This window comes from Nothobranchius furzeri, chromosome 5, assembly GCF_043380555.1.
Source record: "Nothobranchius furzeri strain GRZ-AD chromosome 5, NfurGRZ-RIMD1, whole genome shotgun sequence".
Taxonomy (NCBI): Eukaryota; Metazoa; Chordata; class Actinopteri; order Cyprinodontiformes; family Nothobranchiidae; genus Nothobranchius; species Nothobranchius furzeri.
The window spans coordinates 41,048,261-41,072,188 of NC_091745.1; the positions used below are offsets into that span (position 1 = coordinate 41,048,261).

Consider the following 23,928-nt stretch of genomic DNA (forward strand, 5'->3'; position numbering starts at 1 on the left):
AAGGATTTACAATGATAGACTCAGCTGGAAGTGAAGAGAGAGAATGATGCTAGAATTGGTGTCCTGTTGCTTTTATTAATACTTTTACTCAACACAACACTGCCAGAATCAAATTAAATTATGTGATTATAGAAAATTGTGAGGTAGCAAAACACAAATTGAGCTCTCTTGAAATGAAATGTATTGCAAAAATGACCTGAGAAGCATCTGAATAACCGTTTAACGAAAATATTTACGAGAGAGAGAGAGAGAGAGAGAGAGAGAGAGAGAGAGAGAGAGGGGGGGGGGGGAGAGGGGGGGGGGAGAGAGAGAGAGAGAGAGATATGCACTGATTGTTGTGCTTCTACTGGCATTACTTTAATGTGGATATTCTAATTGTGCATACTGGAAACATGTTACACAAATGTCTTATTTTTCTGCATCAAGGATCTGAAACAACTGGAGGCTGATACAACAGTCTGATGCATTATTAAAACCTGGGAGGATGAAAGAAAACCAGAATCTTTGAGGAAGACATGTGGCCAGAGTAATATATATTGTATAACTGTGATCTGAATGAATTTATTTTGGTCGAACGGTAACGGCTCTGTGTTTATTAGAGTATTTCAGCAAATACAATGCGAAGGGAACAGTTTAGCATTGGACTAAACAGTCTGGTGCGGTTATAAAACAAAACTGAGTTTAAGGGTTTAGATTTGTTTTGGAGCGTAAAGATTTGAGCTCTTCAGCAACATAAAAATGTAAAATGTTGTAATGAGTCCAAATGTATTCCATATATTCATCAACGCAATGTTATTATTACCCGTCATGCAATAGGCTTAGTGTACACCCCGATCGTATTATCTCAGGTTGCATCAGTCAGCATTTATGGAAAAACAAGTCATATTTTAAGCTATAAAACTCTGCTCATCCTTTACTGTACATGTATGAAATGTATGTCCATCCATCCATTTTTGGCTATTTATGTGAGGTTGGGTCGTGGGGGCAGTAGCCTATGTAGAGAGGCTCAGACGTCCCTCTCCCTGGCCACTTGAGGCGTTCCCCGGGCAACTGAGCGACATAGTTCCTCCAGCGTGTTCTGGGTCTTCCTTTAGGTCTTTTCCCGGTTGGACGTGCCCGGAAAACCTCACCAGGAAGGCGTCCTAACTAGAAGCCCAAGCCACCTCAACTGGCTCCTCTTGATTTGAATAAAATGTATGTATTTGGGTAAATTCAAAACTGCACAGGTTATGTTTAAAGTGAGAGGCAACAGACTGCTCAAAAACATTCAAGACTAATTTAAGAATAGAGAGGGAGGTTATGAGCTGAGAGGACAACAGAATTTTAAACAACCATCCATGCGTACACGTCACTCTTCAAAACATGCGTACATCAGTTTGTGGAGGAACTTTGTGGAAGGGCCGAGATGAAGAAGAAAAATATTGTACAGTTTAAAATAAATTTTAAGGAGTACATAAATATGGTGAAAATGTGTAAAGGAAGGAAGACTGAATAAAAAAATTTAAGATAAAAAATATCTGGCTGTAAAGTTGCAAGTAAGGCGTGGGACCTACTCATCAAAACAAGGAAAAAGAAGCCAACTCTGTACATAAATTAAATGAAGGCGTATGTTAAGTGTATTCAAAGGATGCCAATAGTGAAGTTGTGTTTGTGCTCCAACAAACCCTTAAAGATCCTTTTTTCCATTATTTATCTCTAAAAATGTTAAAGCGACTTTACGGAGTTTTGAATTTTTATGCTCGCGATTGCCCCCTCAGGCAAAAAGTGTAACGGCAGCTTCAATAGTAGGCTCGTGCACGAGGCGCGCATGCTGTACGTGCACACTCCTTAACGAAAATAACAGCTGAGACAGTCCTGTGTGTGTGTGTCCCAGAGGACAGAGGACAGGAGAACACGCAGCTAATTAATTAAATAATTTGGTTCTGTACCTTTCTCTTCAGCACAGCCGACAAAGGTTCAAGATGGGTCAGTCCGTCAGCTTCACAGAGCTTCCCTTCCCTTGCTTGAAAAGTTGTTCCAAAATGAAAGTTGAACCCACATCTTTTTTATCTGTGAATTCAATGCCGTTTGGCGAGTCTCAAATAAAAATGTGGGCATCTTACTGTAAAAAAAAATGTCCTTAATGTAAAAATTTAACTAAATAAATTTTGTTCACACCTACATTCGGACCCGGATCTTCCGCACGGGAGTCTGTCTTCTAACTAGGTGAGCTAAAGCGCCAGTAGCGTTGTTTGTATCTGTGGCTTTTATATCCTTGATGACAGCTGAAACAACGTTCAAAGAACGGTTCGGAGCGAAAATGGCTATTTTGTTGCTAATTTGCAGGAAATATCTAGAAGAAAGTAGCTAAAGGTCCTCAGAAATGTAGCTAGGCTCATCACTAGGCGTTAGGAACAGCGACAAAGTCGCTGAGTTGGCACTACCTCTCTCTCTGCTGCTAAAGCTACGGATAGCAAATGCTACGGGCTATGCCTGAGCGTGAACGCGCATGAAGCAGCCTGCTCGACCCGAGCATCTCTCTTTTTCTGTGATTTTACAGAAAAACAGGTAATCACAGTAAAAATGCCAGGGCTCATTCTACAGGATCAGGGCATTGCAGGAGAATGTATGAAGAAGACATTTATTATTTCTATACATGTTTTGGCTGTCAAACTTCCATAACGTCCCTTTAAATCTGTGAACTTTTTTGTGCAATTAACAAACTATAACGTGTTTTTTAAGCACTGTTTAAAAACAAAAAGTACAAAACTACAAACACCTTAGATAAAGTGTAAAAGGAGCATCCTTTGAACACAAATATGTTGTACACACTAGTGAATGGCCGTTAAGGAACTGGGACACAGTTTTTGTCCCACACATAGTAAAAGACAAAGCCTTGGCATCCTTATTAGCACCACAGTCCTGCTTTGCAGCTGTTGCTTAGTAACAGGAGTCAGTGCATCTTCTGAGTGCAGGACATTTCATCACGATGCTCGTTTTGGAAAGAAGAATATGTGTAAAGATGGAGTAGAGGAGTGGCGAGAACAGGGAGGCTGAGGTCACGAGGCAGATTTAAGAGCCTGTGTGAAGTTATTGCAGCATGACACAGCAGATCAGCTCTGCCCTGTCATGATTCTGTCCTCGCTCCACCTGCCTGAGACTCAGCATGTATCATATCCCCCTAGAGCTGCTGCACATTCCGATTGGTCAATGCTTGCTGACATTTAAACAACCGAATACGCTCAATGAGATTAGAGACCGACTGTCAGTAAAGTGGTTAATTCAAGCAGATATTTGTGCTTCTGGTTTTTCAGATTTTTGTTTTGCTGATTGTCTTTCGATTAACGTGGATTTGTCACTCCATGTCAGCTTCTACTAGCCTGGCAAGCCAGACTAAATAAATGTATTTTATGTATCTTCTTTGCAAAGCAAGAATTTGGTCTAGTTCACTAGGCTAAGCTTCTACATGTCTTCTTTTGTACGTTTTAGAATTCAGCCAAAAAAAAAAAAGCTTCTTATTCTCACAAGGAGACGATCAGAATAGGGTCACAGAATTTGTCTTAACCCTTACGTGCACACTGGTGCATACTGGAATACTCGACTGTAAATGTGCCACATTTGTTGTTACAGAGCTCCATTAATACCATTTTCTCAGAACTCCTCTGCTGTGACTAAGTAGTGTGAAGTCTCAGTTTAATCAGGACATTTCTTTAGCTGAATTTAACTCACAGATGTATAAAAGTAAAATATTTTTCTTGTCTTCTCTATTTCAGATATCTCCAGAATATCTTATTACGCTGGTGAGTACATATTTTAATGGGTGTTCTATTTTCATTCTTTCAGATAAAATAACAAAGACCATGAATGTGAAATTTTGACTTCATACAATTCTACAGAATTGCATCAAATGTCTGCACGAGTTTTGTACATTAGGTGAATGCTTGAATCCTGTACATCATTAGGCTTGTTTGGCAGACATTGGTATCAGTTATGAATGAAGTAGTGTCCTTCTTCTAATGAAAGTACAAGACTCTGTTTGAGTTGCGTTCTGCTACCTCATCTGTTGGCACTTTGGCCTGTGTAAATTAGATGGCCTAACAATATCAAGAAGTGCCTCAGGGTTAAGATTAATTAATTGTAAGCTGTTTTTATGGCCCATTTCTCCAGGATTTCCTCTTGGTTGTTGCTAGGTAACCAAGGGTCTCATCCATCAGCAGAATGTATTGCTCCTAAAAAGGGTCCAAAAGATGCATGGCATTTATTAGTGTCAACTTTGATATTTCTTCAATGAGGGAAGTGTTGGGTAAGGTTGTAATCTTTCCAACGTAATTGATCAAATATATTTAAAGTTTTCTAAAATATTTCTACCTAGGTGTGTTAGGGTTTAGTTTATTTGTTGATTCCATTGAATAAACAAATCAACAGGGACAGCAGTAGCTCAGGAGGTAGAGCGGGTTCTCCCGTAATCAGAAAGGTGCAGGTTCGATCCTGGCTTCGACCAGTGAAGGCTGCTGTTGTGTCCTTGGGCAAGACACTTAACCCGCCCTGGATGCTGGTTGTGGTTGGAAGCGCTGGTGGCATCAGTGCTTAGAAGCCTTGCTTCTGTAAGTGTGCCCCACAGTAGCTGTGTGTCAATGTGTGTGTGAATGACTGATTGTGATGTAAAGGGGGGGGGGGTACGGGCAATTTACCATTTATAAATGTCAGATTTTTTTCCAAAGTCTGTCTTACAAAGTTTTCAGCAAAACTTCGGTTAGCTTCAAGCTTTTACCGCACCAACCCTGATTTGTAACTGGTCAAACGTAGCGTTGCACAGCTCCGCCCCTCCCTGCAGGAGAGATGTAGATGTGCAGCGTGGGATCTTCACCACGCCACCTCACAGCATTCTCTGAAGGAGTTTAGTAGTTTGTGTGATGTGGTGGTTTCTTCACAACAATGGCAGTGGACATTAGGGATGTAAGAAAATATCCATGTGGCAATATATCGTGATATATTTTCCTGCAATATGCTATCGATATTCAAATGCTGTGTGTCGAATTTTTGGAAGAATTTACATTCAAACATTTGTCTTTTTTTTTTTTTTGGTGCATTTCAAACGCCGACCGCTCATTGGCAGCAGTTTAGGTTGGGTTTTGTTTCCACCGTTAAAATATGGGTCAGATACCTCATGTTAAACATGTTATGTATCAGTTTGGACTGTTTACTGAATTTTCCTACAATAAATTCAGTCTAAAAAAAGATGCTAGTATCGTCTGACTGAATGTCTTAATATATTGTGATGTATCATATCGTCTCCCGGTATCGTGATACGTATGGTATCGGCAGATTTTCACCAGTACACATCCCTAGTGGACATGATTGTTCCCTTTGTGGTGAAATATACATCAACATACTCATCATCCTCTGAAATGCGATTGTTGTCATGCTTTGTGAATGGTGGTCAAGTGTTCACAAGCTTGTGTTTCATCACCTTCAAGGGATCTATTGATGGAGTATTTCACCGCCAGTGGAGAGTTGGCACACAGCAGGAGGTGAAATATCTTTTAGAGGGGAGGGCAGAGGAGACACAGAGGACTGATGCAGAAAAAAAGAAAAAACACTGAAAAAATCAAGTGTTACAAAGCGTCAAAGTCTGGCATGCTTCCAGTTGCTTAGCACTGATCCTGGTAAACCCTTGTGAGTGATTGGTCACATGAGTGGCTGTTTATTAGAGTGTTGATGAGGAGTGTTGTCCTCTTCAGCAGCGTCCAATCAGCTCGTGTGTTTCCACTGCATCAAGTCTCAATTACAGAACTTCACTGTTGTTCTTTCTCCTCCTCCTCCTCCTCCGCACACACACGCACGCACGCACGCACGCACGCACACACACACACACTTTGCCCTCCCTTGATGGTTCAGCTTGTTAGTGATCTGAGCAGCTTTTTTGCGGCGTGGACACAGCAGAGGAGAAGCACTTGGATTACTCACTTTTTGCTGACACAAATGCACTTGCTTAGATTTTACATTCATATTTCCGACACACACTTACACACACACAGAGGTACTTGCCATACCAACATGCGCACTGACGTCCTTCTTTCTGGCTTACGTACATACTTTCTTCGTCTACAGATTAGTTCTGACTGCTCGAGGATTTTTCTGGATAGATGCGGTGTTTCTGTTTTGACGCGGTGTTTTTGTGTGACAGATTGGGAATGAAGTTGCTCTCTTGCTTCCGTTTCGATGCTACAGAGAAGAGCCATCTGAAACCACACTGAACGACCCACGGCTGACTGACTTTGAAAAGGATTTACTGCATCAAACCTATTCCTGCACCTCTTTCCTTCGGTTTCCAGTCTTCGACCTGTATGGATTTGCACTACAGGTTTTTCAGCCATTGTTTTTTCTTCTTTCCACCTCTTTTTTTAGTTCTTTGCCACATCATGTCCCTGTCCAACATCAGACACCTGCTTTGACCTATCTACCTCCTGCAGAAATACGAGGAAGCTCTGGAGGATGTGGGGCGCAGCTTCTCCCAGGGGTTTCTCCGCTTTGTGTTTCATCCTGATGACTCGATGATCTCATCTTTCTTTTTGCAGCCCATGTTTTTAGTCTTTGGGTTTTTTTTATGTACTTTCTTCATCCTTCTGTATCCTGTCCTCTTTTCCTCCCTCCTCCATCAGCCTCTTTCATCCTCCCCTCACTATGCTCCATTTCTCTGTGCCCCTCTCTGCCCTACATTTTCGTCTCATTTTCCCACTGATGCCCATTTCTCTCATCTGCTTCCTGGGACTTGTTTTGCCATCGCCTTTGGACAGAATCGTGGATTTCCAGAAGAAAACGACAAATGTTTGACTTTAACGGTTTTCTTATGGAGTATTTAAGTAACCTGACAAGCTAAGATTTATGGCGTCATGAAGAGGAGCTCATCTGTGAACATCACAGGAATGATTGATAAAGTGGATCGTTAAGTTTGAGCTGATGACCTGAATTTGAGGATTTATTAGACCACAGAGGAATCTAACGGGAACACATATCGATCTGTCGGCCTCAGGAGCAAAACCTTCATCGTACCAAAGCGTCCTTCAGCAAATCATTACATTTCACCTTTCATAGTCAAAGGACTTTGCTGGGTCAAAGGTCACAACGTGTATTGGACATGAACTTTGGCCATGAGGCGCTTGAAGTCACAAAAACATCTCTAAGCTGAAGAGAGCTGAGTGGGAGTTTTGCTGAACTTTAAGTTCAAATTTGAATTGATCTAATTTGTTTAATGTCTTTTCAGAAGGGCTGACTTTCAAATTAGCAAACAAACTCAGCTGTCTGGCGTCCATGCTTTTTTACCCAGAGGTGGTGGACATCTTTTAAATTTTTATAAGTAGGGAATTGCAGACTGGTGTTTCCTGCACGTGCTGTGTCCTCCTTCACATCCTGTATTTCCTCCACTTGGTCACTTGTTTCACTAAGCTAAGCTACAACACTTTTGGACAAAGTTTACCATGGATCCACCTGTGTTGAGTTGCAGTCCTCTCTCCAGTACGGCAGCTATCAGTTTCCAGCCTTTTGTGGACATTTTAGGACATCTTTCTAGTTCCGTCTCCTTGGAGCATCCAGATTTGTTTAGCAGGAATTTTGTCTAATCTGTTTGGAAAAGCCAGAGTAGAAAGTACTCCTGGTGTTAAGCTCTATGCTGATTTTGGGGCATAGTGGTTTTTGCAGGGTCCTGTGGCCCAACCTGGACGTCTGTCCCAAGCAGAACAAATGGAGAATAGTGGCTGCATCCCACTCTGCTGGAGCAAAGGGGCCTGCATCTATGCACAGCACCCCTTACCAAGTATGTACTAAAAACAGCCGTTCTGTACTGATAGTTTATGTTCGGCTTTATTTTAACTTGCAACAAAAAACATTTTGTAAAAACTACAACTTTGCTTTTTCACAGTTTGCTGATCTACACGTGAAACTCGAACAATTACAATGTGGTGCAAAGGTTCATTTATGTTGTTAGTTCTACTTAAAAAGTGAAACTAATACATAAGATGGACTCATTGCACGCAAAACCAAATATTTCAGCCTTCATTTGTTGCAACTGTGATGATTATGCAGGTTTTTCCTGGCTCAAATTGAGGCAGAAGTGGTACCATCCTGACCATGCGCCAGCACGTGCATTCAACTGCCTCACTTTTTTAAGGGCAAACTATTTTTTCGTTAAGTGTTCTAATCCAAGCTTCTGTGGATTAATTGAATATTCCATTTGACAACGTTTCAAGTGAAACAAAAATGGTTTGCTGCTAAAAAAAAAGAAATAAAACAACAAAATTATCAGGCTGAAATAACAGACTCTTATTATAAAAGCCTCAATAATATGCATTAGATTAGTGTTTAGTTCCCTTTTTTGCATCTGATATTTATAGTTAAAAATATTTTTAAATATTTTACCTACATTCCGTAACATTTTAGGTTTGCATGAATGACTCTCATCTTAGTCAAAATAACACATAAATTTATCCAGTAAAATATAATGCATTTCATTAACATGCATTTGTATTGGAAATGGTAATAACATTTCTTTTCTGCTGCTAACAATGTAATGGTGGCATGTCTATTTTGTACGGGTTGGCAATAATCTAGTTCAAATTGGTGCCAACTAGCGAGAAAAGCTTGATCTTCTTTGTCTGCAGCGGTTTTAGCGCTCTTTGGTGCACCGCTGCTGATACAGCACCCCTTTAGTGGCGCAACGCTGCAACTGCAGTTAAAACAACATCCATATAGCTGGGGGCAGAGTGAAATCAGGCTGGGGCGATACAAAATTAGCTGGAGGCGGCTGCCACGCAAATTTGAATGCAGGAAAACCCCTGTTATGGCTTACAGCTTATGAAACTCCAAATTCTAAATCTCAGATAACTGGAATATGGTGAAAAGGCTCAATATTCTAGATACTCTAATCAGCTAATGAGTCCAAAACACCTGCAAAGGGTTCCTGAGCCTTTAAAGTGGACTTTTGCACGATATTCTAATTCTTCCGGTTTCATTTAAACCAGAGAATTAATTATCTACTTTTTACTTCATTAAATATTTATTTATCACAACTATTCTATAACTATACTTAATATTGATTATTTATCCTGTTATAAAGTAAAATATTTTAGTAATTCACACGTTCTACCAAACAGAATTTGTATGTTGCAGTTGTGTATTTATTTTGTCTTCACAATCTAAGGACATGCTTACAAACCCATTATTCACATGTTTATAGATATAGAGCTAGTGTTTGGACTTTACTCTCCCATCAGCCCTCTGGTTAGATGATGTAGACAGTTGGCAGAGGAGAGACTGATTAGGTGATAATAGGGAGGGTAGATGGGATTGCTAGAGGGAAAGAGAAAGATGAGAGGCAGGAAGGAGGTGAGGTGGTTCAATAGGACAGAAGGATCAAGTGGAGATGGAAAAGTGGAACCTTAACGGTCTGTGAGCATGAGAGAAGAGAGACTGGAGGAGAAAGGAGTAGAGATGAAGAGTGAGTGGATGGAAAAAAGGGGTGCTAGAAATGTGTTGCATAAAGCAGAGAAAGAAGCAAGAGTCAGGAGTGTTTGAGGAGAAAATGCAGAGAAAGCAGCTGTTAAAGAGATGGAAAAGCCTTAGTACATGCAGGACTGGGTTCATCCCAGTAACCCAGTTACCCGTTAAGGTGCAGCTGGTGTAGGGCAGGAGGACTCGTCCTCCCTTTGCTGAGGGCTGACTACTGTCAGTGGAGCCCCGCTGAGATGGGAGCTGATAGGTCTGCTAGCTGTCTGCGTGGCCTATTTGGTTTGATTCCTGTCTCTGTGTGTGTGTGTGTGTGTGTGTTATTTTGTTGTATAAAAAGATATTAAGTTGAGTTTCATTTTTCAGCTTCTTACTACTCGGACAGATCCGTGTGTTTCTTAGAGGTGTGATCTAAAAGTATTTCGAACATAAAGTGGCTTTTTATTCCTGAAAAAATGGCATTCCTACTTTTTAAACAAGATTAAGTAGAGCTCTTGCATTCGTAATATGATTATTTAAGAATGGGTTTTATGTTACTGCTTAAGTCATACATCAAGCATCTGTTGACAAGCAGGAAACAATTACCCACACACACATTCTAGATGCTTTCAATTTTCCACAATCAGGAAAGTAAAGCTGTCTCTGAAGTCATTATTTCTATATCGCCAAATAAAACAAAATAAATGTTATGGAACATATAATACAACCAGTAGCTCCCAGTAGCTCCCAGTAGCTCCCAGAACCTAAAGTAGGCTTCCTAAAGCCTGTTAACACACAGGGCCAATCTTCTCAGAGCTTATTGTGAAAAATTCAAGCTGTTTTTATAAAAACGATGGAGTTTAAACTCTTTCTGAAAATAACTAACATTTCTGTGCAGTAATGTGGAACATATTATTGGTGATGGAGTTTTAGAGCTGTTATAGCAAATCTGCCAACAAGCTAGGTTTTGAACGCAAACACAGTAACAGAACACTCACCCCTCCCCTCGGGTATCTACCCTGAGACGCTTCAGCTGGAACCGGAAACCCGCGATGCCGGAGGAAGTGAGATAGTGCTAAACACCAGTTGCCATTTTCTAGGTCCAAGCGTCTTTTGCTGTCCGTGACTTCAGTGGTGTTTTTCTTTTTGGGACTCTGGTAGTTTGTCCTAAAGTTAAAGCAGCCGGCTGGTTCTCCTTCGCTGATGTTCTTGAGCGGAGAACCTCCAACACCAATAGTGTTCTGTTGCTAAACACGTGAGTGTGTGATGAGTGGGGGACCCAGGGAAGTGCGGTGATTCAGTGAGACTGACAACTGGATAGTCCAATAGTTGGCTTCAGTCCAAAATGTGTTACTGGTGGAGGTTTTTAGACAAATGCAAAAGAACCACTTTATTATTATTGTTTGTTTTTCCACAATATATTTATAGTAGATATAACATGTTAGAACAATATGAGGTGGCATGAACAAAATGTTTTAAGCTAATTTGTTTTCCAAGTTTGCCATAGCAGTTTTAAACGGTTATTAAATTACTAATGATAATTTAATCAATGATTATTATCAATGTAAGCATTGATAAATAATTATTATTACTGCACCCATGAGCCTTAAAAGCACACTTGACAATGATTGCTTTTAGCACCCTTTAGTGTCCGTTTAGTAGAACCAAACGTGAAACTCACTTCCTCTCTGTACGTTCGACTTTTTAACACTTTATCTGAAATGTCTCCCAGCCTGCATTAGTGTCTACAGGAGCGCTTCATCGCTAAGTTAAACAAACCAGCTGTGTTTAGATCTAAAACATGCTGGAAACAGACTGCAGCGCCAGTTATGTCAGCTCACTTCTTTTCTACATCCAACAGACCGGACCGGCACTCTGAAGTTGCAAATGCGGTGTTATGGTCCACAGAGGGCTGTGGGGGTCTGAATGGCATTTCATTAACCCTGTAAAGGGTCATTTTAGAACATACTGGCTCAAGACAATGATTTAAAATATTAAAAAGTTGTCTAGTGTGTCTTTAATATCCATCTCCTAGTTTGTTTCAGGATTGCAGGATAATCACCTCCAGCAGTCAAGTCCCCAGCTGACATTTGAACTTGGAACGTTTTTGCTGTGAGCTAACGGTGCTAACTGCTGCACCCCCATGCAGCCGCATTAGTCTCATATTATCTGGATGATCATTGTTACTCTGTAAGAGGTGCATTTATAATCTGATGTGCACTAATCTGTGGCGTTAAAGACATGAGGGTCTGCTGATTGCATGCGCTGATCTCTGTGGGTTAAAGTTAAAGTCAAAGTCCCATCAGTTGTCACACACACTGATGTGTGTGCGAAATTTGTTCTCCGCATTTGACCCATCCCCTGGGGGAGCGGTGAGCTGCAGACACGGCCGCGCTCGGGAACCATTTGGTGTGGTTACAGCCACTAGGGTTTTAGACGACAACTTTTATGCTTTGTTTGGGATATTTTTACAATGCAGAGTTCACATGCAGTAGTTTTTGTCAGCGAAGGCTGAGGACATAATGTCCTACTTTACATTTTACTTTGCACGTGAACGCACATAAAAACCATTATTTAAGATTATAATACTGTCCTTCTAAAAGGGCAACCAATGGTCAAGCTGTTGAAAGGGCTGAATCGACTCAGTGTGGATTAGAGCCCATAGTTCTGTTTTTCTTTTAAGTAGGAAGTAATCTGGCTCTGACCTGAGCGCAAAAGAAGCTGAATGAAATGTTTTTCAACTGATTCTTCCTCTCGCTACGGTCCGATCCGTCTCACTAAGTATGACTAACGCTATCTGTAGCTGAATATAAAGAAGGGAAGAATGAGTAAATCTATAAGTGAAAATATACTTTCAAAGAGCAGACTTTGTTTTTTTTTATCTCTTGGTTTTACTTGATAGGCTAAATTCAGAATCAGCTAAAATCAGTTCCTGTTGCAATGATGAGTCAACTAACCCAGCTGGGATGTCCAGGAAAGGGCTGAATGATGCAGGAAGCATCGGGGCGATCAGAGCGTCTCCCTGAAGGGTGACTGACATGTTTACAGTAGAAAGAGGGGCTGAGTCAATCATTTGATTTAATAAAGCACTTACGTGACAAAGCTGCAGACAGAAAAATGGTTTTAATTTCACTCTTTCATGACTAGGAGTATTTAGATTCATAAGATGCTGCTGTATCTTTTTGTTTTTACAGTAAACATTAATTACAGCAAACGTGACTTTAGTTATTTTAATGTTAAACATTTTGAGCAGAAATCTCTTGGCTGATTTTACACGTCATAAGCAGGATTTCATTCATTTTGTTCCTCTGGAGTAGCTGATCACAGGAAGGAGTGGGCGTGGAGGAGGCTAAATCTGCTCAAATCTATAGAAGGTGTCAGATTATTTAAGGTTGAAAGCTTGATGTAACACCTTGCGCCTGTTGAAGATCCTATTGCCGTGGCAGATCAGGGAATTTGAAACCGTATCACTTTAGTTTTCTGTTGAGTTTGTGGACTTTGAGTCCATTAGGACATGAATGAAAGACCTCGTGTCTGTGTTTCGCTGGTTGAAATTGATCGATGGAGCCCTGAAAACTCCTCTTCAGTTGGATTTGTTTGTCATTGATTCTCTTTTATGTCGTATTGATTCTTGCATGTTTTAGTCATGACTGAGTGGCTGTACGAGTGACTATTGACCCTGACACTTTACATTTAGTAAGGATCAAGCAGTTTTTTACTAATATCCTTAAAACTTAGACTATTAAATGTTTATTTCCCCAAAGATATACATCCTAGTTCAGTACAGAGTATTGGAAACATACCAGAGGTATTTTTTGTGTTTATTTGCAGAATATGATGGCCAGTTAGCCCCAGCAGGACCAACTGAGTCAGGCATGGCATCGTCTTCCTACCTGGAGCCCAGCCTCAATCACTCAGCAGCAGGTGGTTGTGGGGTTAAATCCCGGCTGGGAATGCCAGGTGGTCCCGGCACTAGTGGTTCTGCGGGAGGTCTGGAGCGGCCTCCGACGTCCATGGACCGGGTTCTTAAGATCTTCCATTACTTTGAGACGAACAGTGAACCGAGCACCTGGGCGAGTAATATCAGACATGGAGATGCTACAGACGTCCGGGTGAGACACTCTTGCGACCGCAGTGTTTTAATGTGTGTTTTTATGTTATTATTAATATGTTATTATTAATAATTCTTTGTTTATCAAACCACTTTAACAGGGTGTTATTCAGAAGATAGCAGAAATCCACAAACTGCGCTGTGTGTCCTCGCTGGGCCTCCGTCTGACACATTTGCACTCCGATGCTCTCCACTGGTTACACCCTGATCTGGGCGTTTCTCACATCAGGGAGAAATATGAGAAACAGCATCCTCAGGAGGAGTGGAGGTAAAGCTATCCCTCATCTCTCCTGGTGGGCGGCATGCATCCCTTCAGCAAACGCTAAGACTTTAATAATTCTAATCATTTAAAAGTCCTTTACATGCACTTAGTGGACACATTCACTCGTGTGAAACAAATGAATTGTTTTCTTCTCTTGGTGTTTAACCGATTGGGCGTCTGAGTTTCTTCGGGAAAATATTCGGATACTGGTATCGGTATCGGTAAAAGTTAACCGATACAATGCAGTTGCTTGAAGTGGCTTCACTGCAACTTGCAATTTTTGTTCACGTAATATTTTATTTTGTGATCATTTCTAATAATTTTCCTGTTGAAAGCAGAGAAGTAAATAAAACCTGCATCCCAATTCGTTGTATTGTTTTGTGTGGTAGAAGTATCGGTAATCGGTACTCAGATCCAAGTATCGGTATTGTATCGGTTTGGGAAAAAGTGGTATCGTTGCATCCCTACTATTATGACACGACTATTTCAAATGGTTGGAGATAAAAGTAAACTGTGGATGAGAAAAATCACCCATCTCATTTGCATATTATGAGCAGTAGCTCAGGAGGTTGAGCGGGTTCTCCAGTAATCAGAAGGTTGCAGGTTCGATCCTGGCTCAGACCTGAGAATTCTGCTGTTGTGTCCTTGGGCAAGACACTTAACCCACCTTGCCTGCTGCTAGTCGGAGGGACCGGCGGCTCCAGTGTTCATCAGGCCTCGCCTCTGTGAGTGCGTCCCAGGGCAGCTGTGGCTACATCGCAGCTCATCCCCACCAGTGTGTGAATGGGTCATATTTGTCAGATTTTTGGGCTTATTCCGCGTCAGGGTCTGCCCCGGCTTTTGAAACATGTTTCACATTCCCACTACGTCTGCCGATATTTTATACTATCCTTTCTACTCCCACTTTGTCCCAAACACGACGAAATAAGCTTCAGATCATGTTTGTGCAGCGTGTTTACTCTCATGAAGCACATAGACTCAGCAACGTCACTGCCTTTCTCACTGAACGAATGAATATCGTTATCAGAGGGTGAATACTCCTCTCACAATTAGAGTAATCCATTACTCTAATTGGGGTGACGGTGGCACAGGAGTTAAGTGCTCGCCCCGTAATCGGAAGGTTGCTGGTTCGAGTCCCGCTCAGTCTGTCGCTGTCGTTGTGTCCTTGGGCAAGACACTTAACCCACGTTGCCTGCTGGTGGTGGTCGGAGGGACTGGTGGCGCCAGTGCTCGGCAGCCTCGCCTCTGTCAGTGCGCCCCAGGGCAGCTGTGGCTACATTGTAGCTCATCCCCACCAGTGTGTGAATGTGTGTGTGAATGGGTGAATGACTGGTTGTGTTGTAAAGCGCCTTGGGGGGTTCCAGGACTCTAGAAGGCGCTATATCAAATACAGACCATTTACCATAACTAGTCAAAGAACATTGTCAACAATGAACAGACCTGTCAGCATTGTAAGTATTCGCCCTCTATGTGCTCCACTTGTCTCCTCCCCTTCTCAGTCGGGAGCCTCCCGGTGGGAGGCGGTTTTCAAACTCTACAAACTCCCAAAATTTCAGTAAAAACACCCAAAAGTGTTCAGATTGAAGTAACACATATCCGCTATCCACTGTTGTAAAGTAATGACTTCATGATGGATTATGTTATGCCTTGTTAAACTCTGCAATGGTGCTTGTCGCAATTCTGCAACTTTGGCGCTTAACGGGTTAATATTTAAAGCCTTTTCAGCCCACATCAGACGTGTTTCCACTATCAGGGTAGTTTTACTGTAACTTTCCGGCATGCATGCATCCCCGCTTAATCAGGCCGGCCGAGCAGACCATTTTCCAGGCCGTTTCAGGAACCAGCAGAGGACCTGAACAGGGGTAGGTGTTTGGAATGGCCCGGTAGAGTCGATAAGCAGAACTTTTGGTTAACTCGCGCTGATTGGTTTTAACTCAGTAGGAAATTACATCAGCAGATGTTGCTCAAAACAGTCATTTGTAAAATTAGGGTTGCTTTAGCAGAATGGATGCGAAAGCAAATAAGCACCGTCCACGCTGTTTTACTAAACTCCTAACACCAACAAATGTAGCTAAATTCCCCCACAACGACATAACTCAGGAGGCTTTGTTGTCTCGGAGAGCAGCGTAAAAAACAGCCCTTCTTTTGGTCATTAAATGCCACATTTTACGTCACACAGCATCTTTCCTGGTCCTCCGCATGGATTTAATTATGTTGAAATCTGGTAGAATAAAACTTTTCGTGCTATGTCTGTGGACGCTTTGTGATACTGATCAGTGACATCACTCACTGCCAAAGCAGTCGCGATATGCTGACGGCATTGCAAAGTCCTGAAAGGGCTGAGTTTGTATGGAGGCTCAACAGTTGAGAGGACCGAGCCATCGTATCTCCCGGTCAACGTCCGCCTCCCAGAAATTACCCTGGAGTTCCAACAACGGAAACGCGCATATCTAAACTGTTCTGGTTGCTGACCGTCTCCAGCAGATGCTGTTAACAGCTCTCTGAAGTCATCAAAGTGAAATGAATTCAACACGAAGCAGTGAGACAGAGGAGCAGAGAAGGCTGTGTGCCTCAGAGGGCAGCAGAGCTGCAAGCCCACAGGAGTTTCTGCTGCCGACAAGCTATTGTTGGAACAGCAGCAGCCACTCAGGGGATGGACTCACTTCTCTCTCTCTCTCTCTCTCTCTCAGCTCTCTCTCTCTCTCTCTCTCTCTCTCTCTCTCTCTCTCTCTCTCTCTCTCTCTCTCTCTCAGCTCTCTCTCTCTCTCTCTCTCTCTCTCTCTCTCTCTCAGCTCTCTCTCTCTCTCTCTCTCTCTCTCTCTCTCTCAGCTCTCTCTCTCTCTCTCTCTCAGCTCTCTCTCTCTCTCTCTCTCTCTCTCTCTCTCTCTCTCAGCTCTCTCTCTCTCTCTCTCTCAGCTCTCTCTCTCTCTCTCTCTCTCTCTCTCTCTCTCTCTCTCAGCTCTCTCTCTCTCTCTCTCTCAGCTCTCTCTCTCAGCTCTCTCTCTCTCTCTCTCAGCTCTCCCTCTCTCTCTCTCTCTCTCTCTCTCTCTCTCTCAGCTCTCTCTCTCTCTCTCTCTCTCTCTCTCAGCTCTCTCTCTCTCTCTCTCTCTCAGCTCTCTCTCTCTCTCTCTCTCTCTCTCAGCTCTCTCTCTCTCTCTCTCTCTCTCTCAGCTCTCTCTCTCTCTCTCTCTCTCTCTCTCTCTCTCTCGCTCTCTCTCTCTCTCTTTTCATAATAAACTAGGATGTTTTATTTATTTAGTGCCTGGCCTTGATTTCCTTTGTTACCTAACTACATCATCACAGCTGCTTGGAGCTGACTACTCCTGACCCACTTGTCTCCTCTGTAGTCTCTGTAATGTGTCACACTTGATCAAATGTGTCATTAAAGACAGCAATGGCTCGTTGGGCTACTTCTGTAACACAGCAGTGGGCTGGTGTAATTCCAGAGGTCCCATTAACCTTTATTATATTACAAACTTATCACTTTTAGTTGATTTACTTATCAGCTAATCACTGTATAGTCTTTGCCTGTGCTTCCTGATATGATTTAGTGAGTAGCAAGAACCATGTCGTTCAATTCTAAGACTCAGTTTCACCCTCGAAGCCTGGCAGGCAGCCACCTTTTTAAAGTGATGCAGCAAAACAAAACGTAGAGTCAGCCCTCATCCATCAGTGATGTCCCATCCAACACTTCACCCCACCCTGACGTTGTCCCTGTCTCCTCAGGTACGAGCTGCGGATACGGTACTTTCCTAAAGGTTATCTCAGTCACTTCTCTGAAGACAAGCCTTCTCTCAACTACCTCTATCACCAGGTGAGGAGACAAAGAAAAACAGGAAACATAATTTGATTCCTGTCTTGTAAACTAAATACTGACAAAATGGATTTAGGCATGTTTTTAACATGTTTTTCTGTCATTTGTTGTCGTGAGGCAAACTTTTCTAAGTTCTGTTATGTTTTTTGGTCTCTTTAGGTGAAAAGTGATTATATGCAACAAACAGCTGACCGGGTGGATCAAGATGTTGCACTGAAACTAGGCTGTTTGGAAATTAGGTAAGAACACAAGGATGAACTCTTAAGCCGGGCGTACACTGTGTGACTTTTTCACTTTTTGAGCCGATTTTCCACTCGTGCGAGAATCCACAAGATTGGGGCGAGTTTTGCGCTGAGCGTCGTGTAGTGTACAGGGGGTTTCGAGAGGCGATTAACACCATGCGACCAGCTACCGATCAGCAATCGTGAGCTCGCACGGACTTCTGGAGTGTTTGATATTTTGCTCGTTCCTCGTGAGGGTTGAAGTGGCGCGGCGAGCGGCTGCGACCCAAAAAGTATCAGAACCGCTCACCCGCTGTTTCCCTAATAACACACGTTGTTCGTTTTTATTTCTAAATGTTTTTTTTACACACAGTGACAAGGATTGTCAAGAAAGCGTGTTTGACGTGTTCATGTCAAATTAAACTGATCACAAAACACAGATTTACTTTCTTTATTTTGTTTTCCTCATCCAACCCCCATAAATCCCTGTGTGTCCTGCAGCACTCCCGAAGGACAACAGGCAAAACAAGACAAAAAAGTCTGACGTGTTGTGTAAAAACTGCTATTTTTAGCATATTTTTAGGTCCGACGTGTTGCTACCAGACGTACAGTGTGAGCAGTCAGGTCGCATCCGAGAACTGGGTCGTGCAGTGTGAGCACATGACTCGTGAGATCTGCCCTGCGAGGAAGTCGTACAGTTTGAGCTGAAGCTGAGTGCTACGAGTGAAAAAGTCACACAGTGTACGCCTGGCTTTAGAGAATCACACATTCTGTGTTTCCACACAGCTGTTCAGTAAATTTGACTGAAACCTTTGACTATTAAACGTGTACCAGTGGATCTGGAGTTAAAATCTGTCAGATGATGCGCTCTAAAGCCTGATTTATAGTTCTTCGTCTGCATCGGTGTGGAGACACGCGACGCCATAATGCAAGGGCTCTCAGACGGGCTCACAGAGGGTGGCAGAGGTGTGCCCAAAGTTTTAAATATCCGTCGAAAGTGACGGAGACCGCCAGCTTGTGATTGGTCAGGACACCGCTTCTTGTAAATTCGTTCTCAGCGCCTCCGTTGCCTCGTTAAGAAGTGAAAAGATATTTAGCGGCAGACCCAGAAAAGGTTGCAGAGCGCATAGCGGGAAAAAGTAAAAAAATCTGAACGTTTATTCACCCGTGACTGCAGGAGTACAAAATACAGTGCAAACGCGGCTGGAATCATGGGAAACGTGGGTTTAGAGGTGGTGACCGCATGAAGAGGTGGGGGAGAATTTGTCCGTGTTATAAAGTCTCAAATACATAAACACATTAGTAAATACAGTACCGTGGACCAGAGAGTTATGGTGGCAGGATACCGCTCCTCTGTTGTCCTGGTGGGGAATTCTTCTGCAACACATCCAACATCTCTCCTGGTTTTAAAAGGTATGGCGGTAGCGGCGCGCAGGAGAGGTGAGGAATGTTGGAGCCAAACGAACGCACAGAGCGGTGCATCTGGTTGTTTAATTGTTTTTGTAGTGCTGCTACGGCTGTGATATAATCAGCATTTGGTGATCTAGCGGGGTTTTGTGAGGAAAAACTCTCAGGGAGCTCATAAAAGCGTCCCAAGCAGCTCACTTTGGTAAATGGTTATGGGAAAACTAATAAATACGCCTAAAAACAATTCTGACCTTTAGCTGAATTTTGCATGCTTTTTATTATTATAGAAATCTAGACCAACCATTGCAAACAGATTTTGCTCTGCAGGTGGGTCTAGCACGCTGCATTGAAGCCTTAGCGGCTCTACCGTCAGCCCGAACAGTTTTGTGGTCTTTGGGCGGCTTTGCAGCAGAACTGTTACGTGGAAAAACTAAAAAGATGGCATCAGCTCCGGAATGGCGCTCGTTAGAAACGGCTTTGGCATCAGCTTTGGAAGATTTAGACTCACTCGAGCAACAAGAAGACAGATGTACATAAGTCATGTATTTCAAAAAGGATGTATTTGCTTCTTTTTCTTCTATGGTGTATAACGGACTGCTCCGTTGACTGATTTCCGTAGCGATGAATAAATCACGTTATTTGTTGCTCTGATGAGTCCTAGCTCTGTCCAGTTGTGTATGGAGACAGTTTGAAAGACAGCTGTAGACTCCACAACTCTCTCATCGCTGCATACGAAGCATCAAACTGTTGGCTATCATCAGACAAGACACCAATAATCCCACGCTGACTCGTCCATTTGAGGCTCGCTCACTCCCAGCACCAAAGGGAGCTGCTCACCCTTGTTTTGGTTAAGATCCTACTGTTCAAGTCTATACCCAAAATTCCACTACCTCCGCTCCGGCACGAACTCCGCAGCAAAATTGGTCCCGTTGTAGTCAATCAGAGCTGTTCCACTACTGCGGCCGGGCGCCGTTCCGCCATCCGGCAAAAATAGGATCAATTCTATTTTTGCCGGACGCCGGAGCACCTCCGCAGTAAATGGACAGAAATCACAAACGCCCAACAGGAAAAGGAGCAAGCACAACTTCCATTTTTTCACAATAAATCGATAAACAAAAGGCGTTTTTTGTTTCATATGCACAGGTTTAACAACTTTTAACAACTATCAATGGCGGCTGAACTTTAAATGCACAAAAGTAAGCCATAAATACAGTTTCTACTATCAAAGTAGTCACCCTTTGTTGATCCAAACATTGCTGATCTCTCAACACAAATGATGGGCAGATTAAACAGTTCATTTCGATGCTTCTCCCACACAACGGGTGTTTGGATCTAACTTCCGCGTTTATTGCTCGGACTGTATCGCAAGATCTCGAAAATCCCGCGCATGCCTGTTTGCGCACCTCAGGTCTCCGCACCGGAGCAGAGCCGTTGTAGAGCGGGTACCAGTAAAAATTGAGTTCGGAAGCGAGCGGCTGCGGAAGGCGGGGGCGGAGCGGAGGTAGTGGAATTTTGGGGTTGTGTCTGCTGTGAAATGAGCCTGTTCAGGACTTTTATTCAAAGTTTGCTGGTCCCTTTAACCTTTATGTGCCTCTGTACTAATTAAGTGTCATCAGTTTTAAATTCGATCACCACTTAAACCCTGACTTTCTTAGTTGATGTTGTCATCAATGATATAAATGATTTTCTTCAGATTTTTAACTGAAACTAGATTGTTTAACTAGCTGGCATTTACTGGTGTCTCATATGTTTTCTTTTCTGTTCTGTACAGGAGGTTCTTCAGAGAAATGCCGGGCAATGCACTTGATAAGAAATCCAACTATGAACTACTAGAGTAAGACTGAATTTGTCTTCAGTCACACCCACTGCTGTACCACATAAACACACGTGGGTGTGCTTATTGTGTTGAAAATGTGATTTTATTTTTTTTTAGGAAGGATGTTGGTTTGAGAAGGTTCTTTCCTAAAAGCCTTTTGGACTCTCTAAAGGTGAGAATAAACCAGTGAAACACACAAATCCTTTACTGGTAAACTGTTGTAACATCAGCTGACTGGCAGGAGGACAGATGTGATGAGTGAATTGATCTCTGGCTAAATGTCCGATTATCTGATTGTGCAGAATCGAGTTAAAGCTCCTGTTGTCGCTCTCAGCTCGCCCGGCTCAATCGCGTGCTGGGAGTCAGCCTCCACCATCTCTTAATGCTTTCATCTTCCTCTTCCCGTCCCATCAGGCGAAAACTCTTCGTAAGCAGATCCAGCAGACGTTTAAACAGTTTGCTAACCTTAATGACGAGCAGAGCATCCACAAGTTCTTTGAGATTCTCTTTCCCATCTACCCTTTTGATAAGGAATGCTTCAAATGTGCTTTAGGAGTAAGAATCTGCTTTCTCCACTTAAGTTACTAAGTTAAATTTATGTGATTGGTCATAAATTAAATGTCATTGCTGTCTTTTCTTTCCCCTCCAGTCCAGCTGGGTTATATCGGTTGAGTTGGCGATCGGACCAGAGGAAGGAATCAGCTACCTCACAGATAAGGGCTCGACGGTGAGTGTCCTCACAGTTACATCTCTCTTCTGCTGAAGCCTGTTAATTACACACTCATTTGGATCGGTATAGTGTCCCCCAGGATCGGGATTTGATGACATCTGCTTTATGGTGTGCTTTAATGCGGAAGCAGTGAGTGCTATGTACCATACTGCCATCTCCTGGCTGTTTCTGATTCTCTTCCTGGTTTGATTTCCTCCTAACGTGGCTTAAGAGCCTAATATGCTAAATGACTAGGTGTAGACATCATGTCACAGCTCTCTTTATATTCTTTTAATAATTATTATGAACGGATCATTGTCACTATGCAGATACTGAATGTTGGCTTTCTTTCCTCTCACTGGAGATGGTTTAAAAACAACAGATCTTCTAAGACTTTGACTGCTCCTTCCTGCTCCTTCGACACCTTTAGACCAACCCTGATTCAACGCTGAAGAAGCTTCACTTTCACTCCCGCTATTAAAACGTAACCAGTCACTAAGCAGCGGACCACTTTAAAAATGAGAGGAAAGAATAACAAGTGCATTTACAAAAGGAAGGAATCACCTTTAGGAAGTTGGACCATTTTTATTAGGAGGATTCGTTATAATAATCAAATGAGCTTTAGACCAGTTAGTGTCTGTACTGGTACTGGTACAGACAGATTAACACCAGCAGCTTCTTCCTACTGGCTGGTTTTGTTGCTTAGTTCAGTTGGTGTTTATTGCCTGATAAATAAACATCCATCCTATCACGGAACTGCTCGCTCTCCTCCAAGTGTTCTCGGTTTTTCACGACCAAAGATTTGAATTATTTCTGAAACATTTGCACTTTACTTTACTCTGAGTCTTATATGGGATTTAATGGGCCTGGGATATTTTTTTGTCTCTGCAGCCCACACACTTAGCTAATTTTAACCAAGTCCAGTCCATCCAGTACTCTGCTTTAGAGGAGAAGGACAGGAAAGGGATGCTGCAGCTGAACGTGGCTGGAGCTCCAGAGGTAAGATGCTCTCATCGTCTTACAATTTCATTTACAGATAAAATCTTTGAGCCAACATTCATTGTTTATTCAGGTTGTTAATGCACTGCAATAGTTGATGGGTTTCAGCTGGGAACAAGGTGTCTCCCTTATTAACAGTAATTATTCTCTAATGGATCCTTAAAACGACGTGTAAAAAGACTTTCTGACAACATTTTTACCCAAAGGACATTTCAAAATCATGATAGGCATCTGCTTACGTCAAGGTGGTCCTGCTAATGCAGGCAATAGATGTTAAAGGCAGAGCGACTGCTCATTTTCAAGCATAATGAGTAAAAATGGTTTCTTCCCAGTGAGGGACCTCTGCTACTCTTACCCCGCTGACCAAACCAAATGAATGTGTGCAGGAGAAAGAAAACCGGTTTTCTGAATGCAGCTATTCTGCTCGAGTGTCGGAGAGTGTCTTTGTGTGTTTTCAGCCAGATGCTGCATCTGTGTATCATCGCAGCAGCATTGTTGTTGGGTTGTCGGGACTCGAAAAGCAGAGTGTGTGAGCGCTCAGTGGTGGGGGACGCTCGTCCAAGTAAAGCTGTCATTGTGTCACTGTGAAGCATCTCCCTGTCCCGCTCTCACACTGCTCCTTCTGTGTGTGTGTGTGTGTGTGTGTGTGTGCGTGTGCGTGTGCGTGTGCGCGTGCGTGTGTGTGCGTGCGTGCGTGCGTGTAGCCCCTCACTGTCACTACAGCGTCACTGACTACTGCAGAAAACATGGCGGACTTGATTGATGGTTATTGTCGACTCGTCTCCTCGGTTCCTCACTCCTTTATCGTTCGAGTTCACAAAGGTAAGTCGCGCAATGAAGACGATAAATGTGTTTTCTGTTTAACAAAGATATTTCAGTAACACCACCGTGTGTGTGTGTGTGTGTGTGTGTGTGTGTGCGCCAAAGCTTAACAGTAAACGTTCATTTGGAGCTCTAACATCAAGCAGGTCTTTTTTGTGCTCAGTTCCTGTTCTTTGTCTCTGCAGATGGTGACCGAGCTCTTCCTTCTATACCAAAGTAAGTAAACGAATTCCTGCTTTGATTTAAAGAGATGTGCACCATGAAAACCGAGATATTGTAGTCAAATAGCTGGTGTTGGATGAGGAATT

At 42.7% G+C, this 23,928-nt stretch overlaps 1 protein-coding gene across 18 annotated transcripts in view; it reads left to right on the forward strand.

Annotated features, from left to right (window-relative positions):
- The window catches only part of LOC107396176 (focal adhesion kinase 1), a 90,967-nt gene that overhangs the window by 8,255 nt on the left and 58,784 nt on the right, over window positions 1–23,928 (forward strand). For 6 of the 18 annotated variants that reach the window (XM_015975740.3, XM_015975742.3, XM_015975747.3 and 3 more), the window contains exons 1-12: window positions 7,608–7,792; window positions 13,291–13,571; window positions 13,672–13,838; window positions 17,559–17,646; window positions 17,806–17,885; window positions 21,046–21,108; window positions 21,208–21,262; window positions 21,505–21,645; window positions 21,740–21,817; window positions 22,691–22,798; window positions 23,503–23,620; window positions 23,806–23,836. In XM_015975740.3, coding sequence (XP_015831226.3) covers window positions 7,720–7,792; window positions 13,291–13,571; window positions 13,672–13,838; window positions 17,559–17,646; window positions 17,806–17,885; window positions 21,046–21,108; window positions 21,208–21,262; window positions 21,505–21,645; window positions 21,740–21,817; window positions 22,691–22,798; window positions 23,503–23,620; window positions 23,806–23,836 — 1,283 coding nt within the window. In that variant the 5' untranslated portion in view covers window positions 7,608–7,719. Of the gene's footprint in view, window positions 1–3,752; window positions 3,780–7,607; window positions 7,793–13,290; window positions 13,572–13,671; window positions 13,839–17,558; window positions 17,647–17,805; window positions 17,886–21,045; window positions 21,109–21,207; window positions 21,263–21,504; window positions 21,646–21,739; window positions 21,818–22,690; window positions 22,799–23,502; window positions 23,621–23,805; window positions 23,837–23,928 lie in introns of those variants that run through there. The other 12 variants (XM_015975757.3, XM_054740439.2, XM_015975750.3 and 9 more) reach the window with 5 other exon arrangements.